Source organism: Monodelphis domestica, chromosome 5 (genome assembly GCF_027887165.1).
Source record: "Monodelphis domestica isolate mMonDom1 chromosome 5, mMonDom1.pri, whole genome shotgun sequence".
Lineage (NCBI taxonomy): Eukaryota > Metazoa > Chordata > Mammalia > Didelphimorphia > Didelphidae > Monodelphis > Monodelphis domestica.
In genome coordinates this window covers 33065256-33079352 of record NC_077231.1, presented here as the reverse complement: position 1 = coordinate 33079352, position 14097 = coordinate 33065256, and the positions used below count along the sequence as shown (strand labels likewise).

Sequence of the window (14097 nt, the reverse complement as noted above, 5' to 3'; positions counted from 1 at the left end):
CAGTGGCTGTATTGCCCCCTTGTTCTAGAATCTCTGGGCAATTTTCTTTGATTATATCTTGTATCACCATGTCCAGTTTGGTGTTTATTTCTGGCTTTTCTGGGAGTCCAATTATTCTTAAATTTTCTCTTCTCCCCCTGTTTTCCAGATCTATCACCTTGTCGGTGAGATATTTTATGTTCTCTTCTAATTTCTTGGTGTTTTGGCTTTGCTTTATTAGTTCTTGCTTTAAAGCCTGGTTTTCTTTTACAGTTTGGTCAAACTGGTTTTGTAGATGCGTGAATTTCTTTTGCATCATTTCCCACTTTTCCTCCCAGAGGGCTTCCATCTTTTTGGTCCTTTCTGATTCAAATTCTTCATGGGTTTGTGGAGAGTTTCTATTTCCTTTGGAAGATTTTGGAGAATTTTCTTGTATATCTTCTTCTATCTGCTCTGTATTTTGTATTTTGGCTCCATAGAATGTGTCCAGAGTCGCCCCTTTCTTCTTATTTTTCTTGGTATTTTGGGGCTTCTGTGGTTCTGTGGAGTTTGCCATTTCTGAATGTGGAGGATTAGTTTTTCTTGCCTCTGTCTGGTGTTCAGAGGCAGTCCTGGGCAGATGGTTCTATGAGCTTTCCCTGGGTTAAACTGAATATGCCTCACTGGAACTGGAATGGAAGGGTCGGACCACGAGGCCACACTCTCCCCCTGGCTCGATTTCCGGAAGTTGCCTTCAGAATCCCTGGCCGTGAGGCTGTTTCGTCGGCCTGCGGGGGGATGGGCTGCAGCTTCCCCAAGCTCCGAGAGCACAGACTTTCACTGAGACTTGGATAGCAGGATCCAGCTCGTGAGGCTGTCTTACCCGCCCTGAGGGTTGCTGTTGTTTTGACCAGCTCTCTGCAGCGGAGGCCCCAGGCAGTAACTTTCACCCGGACTGGGACTTGGGTAGAAGACCCTGAGGGTTGTTGTTCCTCAGACCCTGCTCTCTGAGCCCGGCGCGGCTGCCGCTTCCGGGAGCCTAGGACTCTGCGCTCCTACCCCTGAGGTCCGAGGGATCTCGGGTTCTGGCTTTTAAGGGGAGCCGTACCTTTTGAACCGGGTCCAGGTCCAGGAGGAGGGTTCCCAGGGTCTGTGCTGTTGATCGTTTTGAATTTCGGCGCCTTAGGAGCTTCTAGTTTGAGATCGGTCGGGAAGGGTTTTCCGGAGATCTGAACTTCAGCTTTCTCTAAGCCGCCATCTTAACCGGAAGTCTGTGCTAGTTTTCTTAATTGCAAAATCTTAGCAGTAGATAGCAATACAGCAAGAAAAGTTCTGACTTTCAGAAGCTGGTTGGACCTGTCTCCTCAGACTGAAGAAAATAGCACTGAAATTATTTTTAAGCAATACATTTGCTTATAAGGTTAAATGGATACAACTTACTCATTCAAATGACCACTGCCACCCTTATCCAGAGCAGGGTCAGGAATGCAAACCAGAGGGCAGAAGAAGTTCTGCTAATCCTCCAAGGTGTGGGTCTTTATAATTTGGACATTTTATAAATACCTCTGATAAAGCAATGACAAAGGTTGAAGACCTAGCACTGGACCAATTATGTATCCCCAGGTCATCCTCTTTGCCTCCTTGAAGGGAAGGCATTTCAGGTTATGTGAGACAGATGCCAACCCTACTGCAGCTTATAATAACAATGACGATTTATGTCTTCCAAAATTGGATCATTCCTTCTGAATTCCTCTATACCCGAATATTTCTGAATGAAAGGTTCCTCTAACCTATATCTAAATTGTAAGCTATAATTTTTGCCATGATAGTATGCCACTTTGGGCCAGTAACTTTCCTTTTTATTCTTTTTTTCTTTTTCCTTTTTTCCCATGAGTTTTATCCAAATGTGACCAGAGGTTTATGATTCTTGTTTATGACTCCCCTACCTTTTGTTTCAAAGGTTCATGTTAGTTTCCTAATCATGACAAGACATTCTTTCCAATCCAGGAATGACTCAAACTTAAAATTAGCCTTTGGTAAGGTACCTTGTTAAAAGCCCTTTGACACTAAATAAATTACATCTGCTTTTGTCCACATGCCTGTGTATGCCCTTGAGGAACTTGGTGCAATCATCCCAAATGATTTCATCTTAGCAGAAGCAGAAAATAGGTCATGTTTGTTTAAGAGTTCAGTGATTCTCCACATTTTATAACAGATTCCATTAGCTTGGCCAAGTGCTGCTGGGGGTTTATAGCTCTATTGAAAGTATTTTCCTATATTCTCAGTCCTGGGTATGGATCTCTCCCTCCCTCCCTCTCTCTCTCTCTCTCTCTCTCTCTCTCTCTCTCTCTCTCTCTCTCTCTCTCTCTCTCTGTCTCTCTGTCTCTGTCTCTCTCTCTGTCTCTGTCTCTCTCTCTCTCTCTCTGTCTCTCTCTGTCTCTCTCTCTCTCTCTCTCTCTGTCTCTCTCTCTCTCTCTCTCTCTCTCTCTCTCTCTCTCTCTCTCTCTCTCTCTCTCTCTCTCCTGTCTCTCTCTGTCTCTCCTTCCATCCATCTTTCATCTTTCTCTCTGGCTTATGGTAGATAAATGCATGCTGATTAATTGGTTGACTTCTTGGATTATTTCCCCTGAAATACATTATGTTATCCACATGAAATTCCTCTGACACAGTTCCATCTACAACTACTCTACTCTGGTCTCATCTTACATCTTTTTTCTATCTACTTAAAATATTAATGTCCAAAGGAACTTATTGCCATTTCAGAATTCATCTTTTCAATTTATTTATTTAAAAAATTACTGAAACTGGTCCCAGCCTTGATATTTGAGGACTCTACCATATATGCTTCTCTAGGCAGGGAAGGGACAGATTCTTCCTGCCTTTTGTTTCTTGAGTTTAGGTCAGTTTCCTAGTCACAACAAAGCATTTTTTCTAACCCAGGAATGACTCAATTGTAAAAGTAGCCTTTGGTAAGGTACCTGATTAAAGTCCCTTTGAAACTCTAAGTAAATTACATATACTTTTGTCCACATGCCTATATATGCTCGGGGAAAAACTTGGTGTAAGCATCCCAAATGATTTCAGCTTAGCAGAAGCAGAAAATAGGTCATGGTTGCTTAAGAGTTCAGTGATTCCACACTTTATAATAGATTCCATTAGTTTATTCAACTGTGATCAGGCTCTACTTAAGTTTTATGGCTCTACTGAAATATAAATCCTTACCTTCTGTCTTAGAATCAATACTGTATTGAGAGCCAGACCTAGAGATGAGAGGTCTTGGGTTCAAATCAGGCCTTAGACACCTCTTGGCTAGGTGACTTTGGGCAAGTCACTTGACCCATATTGCCTAGTCCTTACTGCCCTTCTGTCTTGGTACAAATACATGATATTGATTCTAAAATGGAAGGTAAGAGTTAAAAAAAAAAGAATCAATATTGTATATTGGTTCCAAGTCAGAAGAATGGTAAGGGCTAGACAGTGGGAGTTAAAGGACTTGTCCAGGGTCACACAGTCAGGAAATGTCTGAGGTCACATTTGAATCCAGGACCTCCCATCTCTGCATCTAGCTCTTAATCCACTGAGGCACCTTGCTGTCCCCAATTGAAAGTATTTTCCCATATTCTCATCCAGGAATGGAAAGAAGGGTAAGCTCTGTGTGTTTGTGAATGTATGTGTGCATGCATATGCAAGCTTTGGCAGAAGAGGTTAGGAATTGAATCCCCTTCCAGGTTTAGCACAGAAGAGATCTTCTCCATCCTGGTCCCTGTGACTAAGGATACACACAGAGGCTATGAGGAGCTAGATTCATTTATTACCTAGATTGGGACAAAGATATCTAAGACAGAGAAGAAAGAGAAGAGGTGGGAAAGGGTTGGGACATGGAGTTCTGTCCATTGGTCATAGGCAGTCTAGTGAACATTGGGCAGCTAATTACCATGGATTTCCCTGGGCATCCTTTGCCAGTCTATGGGAGGCTGGAGTCTAGGAGGAGAGTCCCCCATTCCTCTCAGAAGTCAGAACTGGAGTGGATTTTAAAGTGCGATTCAAGTGATTGTACAAAGGTCCTACACACCTGCCAGGTCTGGGAGAGACTGGACAAAGGCCAACGACCCTCGTACTGGGGCTCACGGTCCCAGAGCCATGCCCAGCTGGCATGATGAGGGCAAGCATGGGGACGGAGCTCAGCAGGTATGGATCCAGCCTAACATTTGCGGCAGCTGCTGGCATAGGAGCCAACTCCACAGAGTCTGATACCACAGGATCCGACACCCCTTGACCCCAGGCCGCAGGATGTGATGGAGCTGCAGGGGCCACAGGGCACGCAAGGTCCTCCAGTGCTCACCACCGGTTCCCACTGCAGGGAGCACTGCAGACACTTCCGGTCACTGGCCTGGAGCCAGATGTGCAGCAGGTCACCGCAGACCACTCCTCCCCTTGAGCTGCTGACACCTATGAGAGGAAGAGATAAAATCAGCATAGAATCAAGATCTTGTGTAGTTGATCGATCCCCTCATTTAATACATATGTCTTAAGCACCTACTTGAGCAGAGATCTCTGCTGGCCAATGAGAGAGATCCAGAGACCAACGGGAAGGAAGTATGTGATGGAGAAGGACAATGGAATTGGAGATTTTTGGAGAACTTTGATTTGATTCCTAGTTTTATCTTTTATATTAACACCCTCCCCCTCCCAGCCTCAAATTGCCTTATCTTTAAAATGAGGGGATTGGACTCAGTGTGTATTCCAGCCCTAATATTTAATCAATCAATCGATAAACATTAAGCACCTACTATGTGTCAGGGACTGTGCTTAAGAATATCATCAGAAAGACTCTCCCTTTAGCTTAAGCAGTTCATCAAAGGACCTTCCTGTTCTAGGTTCCCTTATCCTCACAGCTAAAAAGTTTTCTAGGGGGCACCTAGGTGGCTCAGTGGATTGAGAGTCAGACCTAGAGATTGGAGGTCCTTCCTAACTGGTGTGACCCTGGGTAAGTCACTTGACCCCCATTGCCTTATCGCTTATCTACTTTGGAACCAATTCACAGTATTGATTCTAAGATAGAAGGTAAGAGTTATTTAAAAAAAAAGTTCTAACTCCAACTCCTATTGAGATGTCAGTGTCTTCACTTGGTTCTACAAAAAACTCCCATGGGTTTTTCTATCCTCCTATGAAGAAAGACTTTCTCGCTCATTGGACTTGAATTTTCCTTTTAGGACCTTGGTTACTTACAGACATTCACAGCGCCAACACCTTCACATTGCCTGGGTAGCAGAAGGAGAAAGGCACAATGTTAGAGATTAACCATAAGCTCGTCCTCATGCCAGGGGTACCAGGTTTGACTTTAAGGTACCAGGTTTGAAAAAACTCCTCTGAGCAGTCTCAATCCATACCCAGTAGGCTAGACCAAGGAACTGAAAGTCTGCATTTTTATGGCACAGTAATCCTAACAGGAGGTTAATGGCACAGTTAACTTCTAAAAAATATGGATTTTTTCATCAGGGTATAAATAAACCTTGTAAAAACTTCCCAAAAAATGATACAAAGGAGAGAATTCTTCTCTGCTCCTCCCACCTGCTTGGCCCCCCCCCAACCTAGCCCTTCCTCTCCCCTGAGGCAATGACTGCTCTTTGGTGCCTGGGCAAAATGAGAACCTCTTTATGTTGGATGCCCATCAGATTCCACTTCCAAGCAATAATCCTCCATCGATCACTTAGTCACTTATAGTTTGGACCCCAAAGGTTCCTTTCTTAGCTCCTCTTCTCCCTCACTAAGCAACCTTGGGGTAGTCACAACTTTTTTTCCCATCTTTTGAATGAGATGTATCATCATTGCCCATTGAGGAATCAGCCTTAAATAAAATCGGGCACCAAACGTAGTCATAATTGAGTTTTTTTGGATGGTGGTTACTAATGTAGGGATGAAACCTGGAATCTACACTGGATCTGTGTGGTTTATGTTGAGGTGGAATATGGAAGATGGAAGTTCCCACCTTTGCTCCTCGCCCTCCAGCAGTCTCTTGTAGGTGGCAATTTCAATGTCCAACCCCAGCTTGGAGTTCATGACCTCCTGGTACTCCTTCAGTAGACATGCCATGTCCTGCTTGGCCTTCTGCAGGGCACATTCCAGCTCAGTCAGCTTGCAGCGGGCATCATTAAGGGCAGCCTCACCCTGCTGCTCAGATTGGGACACGGCAGCCTCCAGCTTGGAGTTCTAATGGCATAGGAATTGGGGAGAAGAAGGACGTGTTATGGTCTTTGTGTCTGCCTGGGTCCTTGATCTAAATTCTGTCTACTCCATTATAATAGGACCTGACTAAGGGCATAGGTCTCATGTCCTTTCATCTGGATCCCATTCTATTCTCCCATTCCAGAGCTTAGGTATGAGTGCTGCTGGAGGCTTGCCTAGTAGGAAAGTGGGTAAGGATTGACAGCCAGAAGACAAGAGGAAGCATATTTGGGAGACAGAAAGGACTTGGCACAAATCTGTTGCTATCTTACCATGGAAACAACCTGTTCTCTCCTTCCCAAATCCTTAAATTCCACCCAATCTTTTGCTATATTGGAGCAGTGAGAATACCAAATGGGTAAAATAATTTACTTTGGTTTGAATCCTAGTTGTATATTTTATATTAACATATTATTTTAAAACATGCATTATTTAAAATGCCACTCTTTAGAACCCAGAAATCCAGACAGACCCGATTAATTCTGATTTGGGTTTTGTGGAATAATAACAAGGTTTGGCATCTTGGGAGACTACACCAGAGAGCCTTGCACATGGGTGGGTATATCTCTAGAGAATGAACAGATTACACATAATCTTATCTAGTCCTCTGTTGGTGAAGATATGGCACATGTGCCCTAGTGTGCCAGAGGGGTCTGCTCCATTCCCCCTCTTCACTGCACCTGAGGATATTTTTTACACGCTCCATCCCTCTGCCTAGCAGTTTAATGTGAACACTTAGTCCTTCCACTGTCTGGGGTAATGTGAGGGGCTCATAGGCAGCTTGATGGGTCAGTTTGGACATGTGATCTTTAAAAGTTCACCAACACTGATCTAATTGAACCTCTCATCTTTTTTTTTAATATATATGATTCAAATTCAGAGAGCTGCAGTGACATGGATAATTGAGGATAGGCTTGAAATTGGATACCAAAAAAGTTGATTTCTATTGGATAGCTGTAGTGTCAATACCCAATGGGGATACTCGGATGCTTAGGTCCTCAGTATGCCCTGTACCTGACACTTGGCATTCTCCACCTCAGCGGTCAGCCTCTGGATCATGCGGTTTAACTCATTGATTTCCTCCTTGGTCCTACGCAGACTCTCCCCATGGCGGATCACTGTAGCCTTTATCTCTTCACACTGAAAGAAGTAAAGAAACTGGGTTGGTGACTCACACAGGGATTCAGGAGTGGTCCATTCTTTTACCTCCATGACACCTCAGCCCAAGAGCCATCTTCCCTCCCTTAAATATCCTTGGAGGAGGACACTCTTCAACCATCTTGGGGATAGAGTCTTTAAAAGGGGAAGACTTCCCTGCATTCCTTCCTCAGTTTCTAGGAGGCAAGGGAGCCAGATTCACTTACCTTACTGCGGTACCAGGACTCAGCCTCAGCCCGGCTGCGACTGGCGATGTCATCATACTGAGCCTTGATCTCGGCAATGATGCAGTCCATGTTGAGGTCTCGGCTATTGTCCATCTTTACCACTACAGAGGTGTCTGAGATGTGGGTATGGAGGATTCGGAGTTCCTGTTGGATAAAGGGAAGGAAGCCAGATATATGGTCAGAATCTAGTCCCTGGGCTTATAGCTACATGGGGGTGATGTCAGGACTAATTAATGATCAGATTTAGAGGTCAAAAGGACCTTAAACCAATCCCTTTATCTTATAAGTCATGGGATCCATTTTAGAAATGGAAGATACTTTTGAGGCCATCTAGTTCAATCCCTTTATAGCTAGTGACAGTTCCATGGGTAGAAATAAGATTTCCAGGCTTCTGGTCCTCTTTCTATTATATCTCATGGTCCCTTTGTGTCTCTTGGTTTCTGTCTAGCTGAGACCGCAGGAGTTGATCTTTTATATAGTCACCATCGACTCCTTTTCTTTCTTTTCTTTTGGGGGGGGAGACAAAATTATCTTTATTTGCTGACCTGATGTTTTACTAAGAACAAACACACAGAGAATCAGCAATTGTTGTAGTTAAGTAATAGTCTACAAAATAAATCCACAAAAAGCAACTGCATTTTATATGGTAATAACAAAATCCAGGAGGAAAAATAGGATGGGGAACTGCATTCAAAATAGTCACCAAGTGTATAGTATCAGTTTTCCCACTGACTCTTCTATTCTTTCCTTTGGATATCTCATCAAGTCCTCAGCTTCTATATTTATCAGGTAACTTCCAAATCTACACATCCAATTCAAATCTCTCTCCTGAACTCTAAGTCAACATTACTATCTGGCTGATGTCCCATAGGCATTTCTAATCCAAAATACAATTTGTGCTTTCCCCCAAAACTTATCTCTCTACTAAATTTCCCTATTTCTGTTGAGGATATCAGTCTCCATTCTAGTTACTCAAGTTCACAATCTAGGACTAATCCTCAATTCTTCCATTACCATTAACACCTATTTCCAATTAGCATCAACTCCTTTTCTGCTGCTGTGGCTGCCATCACTGCTACCATCTTACTTTCTCTCATCTCTCTTTATGAGAGTCTGTCCTTTACCTCTTCATATAAAGCCCGGAGGAAGTTTATCTCTTCTGTCAGAGCTTCAGCATTGGCCTCCAGATCAGACTTCTGAAGGTAGGCACAATCGACTTCCTATAAGGACAACAGAAAAACCACACGTTCAAGTTCAAAGAACAGCCCAAATAGGACATTTTAGCTATCCCACCAGCATCTCAGACCCATAGTTCATACTTTGGTCTATATTCCAACTTGAATCCCTTCTATCTTTACAGTCTTCCTGGAAGACAGACCCTTAAAACAGATAAAAAACCCCTTTCTTCAAGTTTAGTGATCTGAAATGGTCCGAAATTTTCAAATAATATCTCCTAGAACACCTATACTGCATTTCAGAGAAAAGTGTTCCTCTAGAGTACACTGAAATTCTCGATTGGATGTCAAGTTGATGAGCAATAGGTCAACCTCCATTCCCCATTTCCCTATCCCCAAATCTTCCTTCCTTCCTTCCTTCCTTCCTTCCTTCCTTCCTTCCTTCCTTCCTTCCTTCCTTCCTTCCTTCCTTCCTTCCTTCCTTCCTTCCTTCCTTCCTTCCTTCCTTCCTTCCTTCCTTCCTTCCTTCCTTCCTTCCTTCCTTCCTTCCTTCCTTCCTTCCTTCCTTCCTTCCTTCCTTCCTTCCTTCCTTCCTTCCTTCCTTCCTTCCTTCCTTCCTTCCTTCCTTCCTTCCTTCCTTCCTCTCTTCCTCCCTCCTTCCCTTCCTCCCCCCCCTCTCTCTTTCTCTCTCTTTTTCTTTCTCTCTTTCTTTCTCTCCCCCCTCTCTCTTTCTTTCCTTCTTTCTTGGAAACCATCTTGAATCACCTATAGTTCATTGCCACCATTATTATCCCAACTCTCTGGAGGTTCTTGGTTTCTGCTTTTCTCTGTTTTCCAATCTATATTCAGAGTTGATTTCCCAATGTTTCAGGCTTGGGGCTTCTAAAGGCAGTAATTCCCTGCATCTTCTCCTTCCTTTAGATCACCACGATGATCCCCCTAGAGACTATCTCAAGTAGGATATGGCTGGGGAGATGGACACTTACCTTTTTCAGAGTCACAAATTCATTCTCAGCTGTGGCCTTGAGAGCTACCTCCTCCTCATACCTACCACGAGATCAAGGGAGAAGACGTTATTAGATTTACTTTCTTTCTCCAAAGGAGATACTTCTCAATGGGGAGAAAGGTAAGAGGTCCTGAATGAGAAAATTTCCCCATAGTGGGCCAAGCTCTTACTTTGGAAACCAGGCCAGTGTTAGAAGAACTGGGTACTGAGCTTTACAAAGAAGAGACTCTTCTTTCCCCCACAGGGAGTCTTAACCTGTTTGGTATTTAGTGCAGTTCTTCTGAGTTACTCAAGTCACAGGGAGTCTGTACGATCAATAACCCCAAATAAACCAAAGTCCTTCATTTTAACCACTAGCTTCCATTGTTCTCTACTACCAGCAATGCAGGGCCTTGAGTTTGGGATGAAGATTCTACACTAGCTCTTCCTTTAGGAATTACAAGTGGATTGGGGTAGAGAGAGACAGAGAGTGGTAGAGACAGAGAGAAGAAAGAGGCAGAGACAGAAGGATAGAGACAAGCAGAGATGGAAGGAGAGACATTGAGAAAGATGAGATTGATAGACATAGACAGAGTCAGGGAAAGAGAAAAGTAGGTCTGGCCAATCCGCATGTGGGAACTTTGACGTCAGCTTAGCAAATTTCTGTCTGTTGAGATCATGGTTAACACTTCACAAAGGGCTGTGGCACTTCTGTTCCCCAAGAACTACTCAGAGGAGCACGGACAGTTGTGGAATTCTTTCTGCCTTCCGTGAAGCCTGGTCTAGTGTAAGCAGGCAGACAGTAATTACAGCCAGCCAGCCTCATTCAGAGGAACATCTGACCTTCATGCACACCACTGTTTCCCCTGCTCCCAGCACTCACTTCTTCTTGTAGCCCTCCAGCACCTCCTGCACATGGTTAAGCTCAGAGGACAGGCGCCCACTGTCAGCCTCCACACAGTCCAGCTCCCGCTTCAGGGTCTCAATGTAGCCCTGGAACAGGGGCTCCAGGTTGCTCTCGCAGCATTTCCGGTTCTGGTAGAACTGCCACTTGGTCTCCAGAAGCTTGTTCTGCTGCTCCAGGAACCGCACCTATCGCCCAGGGAAGAAGAAAGATGGTCATGGTAGTTACTTCAGGTTAGTCATTCCTGCTTGCAACAGAGGGGACCCATAGGACCATGACTCCAGCCTAGGGTCTCAGAACTTCCAAGGGATCAGAGGCTACCTGGAAGAGGCATAGCAACATCGACCCTGGCCAATTCAAAGAGTAACCAATTGGATATCTGGTTTCTTTGACTGAGATGACAGTAAATGGTTTATTTTTGTATTTTTTTAATTTTTTTTAACCCTTACCTTCTGTCTAAACATTGATTCCCAGGGAGAAGAACAAAAAGGGCTAGGTAATTGAGGTAAAGGGCTTGTCCACAGTCACACAACTCAGAAGGTATCTAATGCTAGACTTGAACCCAGGACTTCCTGTCTCCAGGTCTGGTTCTCTATCCACTGAGTCAGTTAGCTACTCCCTGCCACAGACAATTGAAGAACAAATGAATGTTGGGATTCAGAAGGTTGCCAGCCCAAGACAGTATCTATTTTATCTTCTCAAAAAGTATTTCATGAGCTACTGAACATTTGGATGTTCCAACTCAGAGGCGAGATCAGAGAGGAAGACAGAGAACTCAGTCTGCTCTAGTTAGTGTCACAAAATTCTTGGATGGGATCTTGTTATTTCTGACTCTGTGACCCTTTGGTGTTTTCTTGGTAAAGATACTAGAGTAGTTTGTCATTTCCTTCTCCAACTTATTTTACAGATGAGTAAACTGAGGCAAACAGGTTAAGTGACTTGCCCAAGGTCAAAATGTCTGAGGCCAGATTTGAACCTAGATCTTTCTGACTCTAAACCTGTTGCTCCATCACTAAATCACCCATTCTTATGAAGCTTACTCCTTAAGTGTAAAATCAATCCCTACTCAGAAGTGCTAGCAGCAGAGATATCTCCAGAGGTTTGAGAGTTCTTGCTCTCAGCATCACCTTTCAGCTCCTCCTGAGAACCTAAAGATCAATATCTTCCTTCTCCTTTAGGAATCAATGAAGCCCCCACCCCACCCCTCACCCTGCCACTAAACCACCTCACATCTCTATCCACATTGTCCTACAGAGAGGTTCTTGTAGACAACCAAACCAAAGAACTATATTCATTGACCTGATCCCCCTACCAACCTCAGTGATGACACTGTAAAGCAGCCCTTTGTTTCAAAGCTCCTCTGAGAATGAAAGCAGTGTGGATTATATGATCACCGATTCAGAGCTTTTGTTGTTGCTCAGCTATGTCTCACTCTTCATGACCCCATTCAGGTTTTCTTGGCAAAGATATTAGAATGCTTTGACATTTCTTTCTCCAGATCATTTTTCAGATGAGAAAACTGAGGCAAACAGGGTGAAGTGACCTGTCCAGGTTCACACAGCTAGTAAGTATCTGAGATTGAACTTGAACTCAGGAAGACAAGTCTTCTCCAGGCCAGATGCTCTATCTACTGTGTCACCCAGCTGCTCCAGAGGGATGAAACCTAAGAGATAATCTAATCCAGGTGGTGCCCTTCATCTTTTGTGTCACAAACTCCTTTTACTGGTAAAATTCATGAATCCTTTCTCAGAATAATGTTTTAGATGCAAAAAGTAAAATGCACAAAGGAAAACAAATACATTGATAGTAGTTTTATATATATCCACATATATACATAGATATATCTATGTATATATATTTGTTGTCCATCTACTATCTAGTTCTCTCTTTCTTTTGTTGGTTTGTTCTTTCTTTCTTTCCTCCCTTCCTCTCTCCCTTCCTCTTTCTCTCTTTCTCTCTCTCTTTCTTTCTCTCTCTCTCTCTTTCTTTCTTTCTTTCTTTCTTTCTTTCTTTCTTTCTTTCTTTCTTTCTTTCTTTCTTTCTTTCTCTCTTTCTCTCTTTCTCTCTTTCTCTCTTCTTTCTCTCTTTCTCTCTTTCTCTCTTTCCTCTCCTCTTTCTCTCTTTCTCTCTTTCTCTCTTTCTCTCTTTCTCTCTCTCTCTCTCTCTCTTTCTCTCTCTCTCTCTCTCTCTCTCTCTTCTCTCTCTCTCTCTCTCTCTCTCTCTCTCTCTCTCTCTCTCTCTCTCTCTCTCTCTCTTTCTCTCTTTCTCTCTCTCTTTCTTTCTTTCCTCTCTCTCTGCCTCTCCAATTCAAGGTCACAGATTCCAGGTTGTGAACTCCCCGATCTAATCTAACTCATCCTTTTTTTTTTTTTTTGGTAGAGATTAGAAAAGAGAGGCTGCAAACCAGGAGCATCTAGGAACTTGAATTTTCAAGTCTCTGGTGAGAACTGCTCTATCCAAAGGTCCATCTCCTTTGCTCTGAATACAAAAGTCAGCAGATGGAATAGCCTCTCCCTGGGAAGCTAGAAAGTTTCAACTCTTTAGGAGAGGATTCTGGGTAGGTGAGGTTTCCAAGGATTAGTGATGATGGGACATCACTAGGGCTGGGAAAGAGAATGGACACTAGATTTTCCTCCCCACCCCCCCTGCCCCTGCTCTGGCTAAGTATTTTCTTTTTGTTTGGAAAATGACATTGTCCTGAACTGCTCTTTTATTTGGACTTCAAGGGGGCCATTTCCCCCTGTTTCCCCAAGTTCTAGATGAGTTCCTTCTGCCTATGTCTCTTTAGCACTAGATTCTTATGGATTCTTCCTGTGCCTCCCTGGGTCCTAGCTGTGTGTGTTCTGTCTTTGCCATCAGAGTGGGCTCTCCCATGGGACAGGGCCAGTCCCCTTCCTCCTGCCTCTGGAGGTCAGAGATGGCTCAGCACGAAGGAGCTGGACAAAGCTCAGGAATTGGTCAGGAAGGACAGAAACTGACCTTGTCAATGAAGGCAGCAAATCTGCTGTTGAGACACTTGATCTGCTCCTTCTCCTCATGCTTCACACACTGGGCATTGGGGTCGATCTCCAGGTTGAGGGGGGTCAGGAGGCTCTCGTTGATAGACACAGTGGTGATGCAGGGGGGGCTGGGCCCGCACACCCCCCCAGAGCGGTAGCCAAAGCTGCGGCCGCAGGAGCCAGCCCTGTAGCCCCCACAGATGCTGCGGCTGCCAAAGCCGGTCAGCCCCCTGTAGCAGGACACCCCTCTGTAGGGAGCAGCGCTGACGCAGCAGCGGCCAGGCCGGGGCCCACAGGCTGAGAAGCAGCTGAAAACTCGGCCCCCAAATCCTGATCCACAGGTCATGGTGCTTGGGAACTCTAGGGCTATAAAGTGTTGGAGGAAAAGAAGAAAAGAACTGGGGAGACTTTGGGATCCCAGGGGTCAATGTAAGTGGCTGCCTCAGCTGCTGGGCTCCCTATTTAT

The 14097-nt window shown here is 44.3% G+C and overlaps 1 protein-coding gene across 1 annotated transcript; it reads right to left on the bottom strand.

The window, feature by feature from the left end:
- Window positions 1-3742: 3742 nt before the first annotated feature.
- LOC100012075 (keratin, type II cuticular Hb1) lies at window positions 3743-14046 on the bottom strand. Its single transcript, XM_001362702.3, is given in 11 exon segments — window positions 3743-4305; window positions 4308-4365; window positions 4367-4407; window positions 5188-5219; window positions 5948-6168; window positions 7198-7323; window positions 7548-7712; window positions 8693-8788; window positions 9730-9790; window positions 10612-10820; window positions 13612-14046. Coding segments are annotated over 11 exon segments (1521 nt in total). The 5' UTR covers window positions 13978-14046; the 3' UTR covers window positions 3743-4159.
- Window positions 14047-14097: the final 51 nt, after the last annotated feature.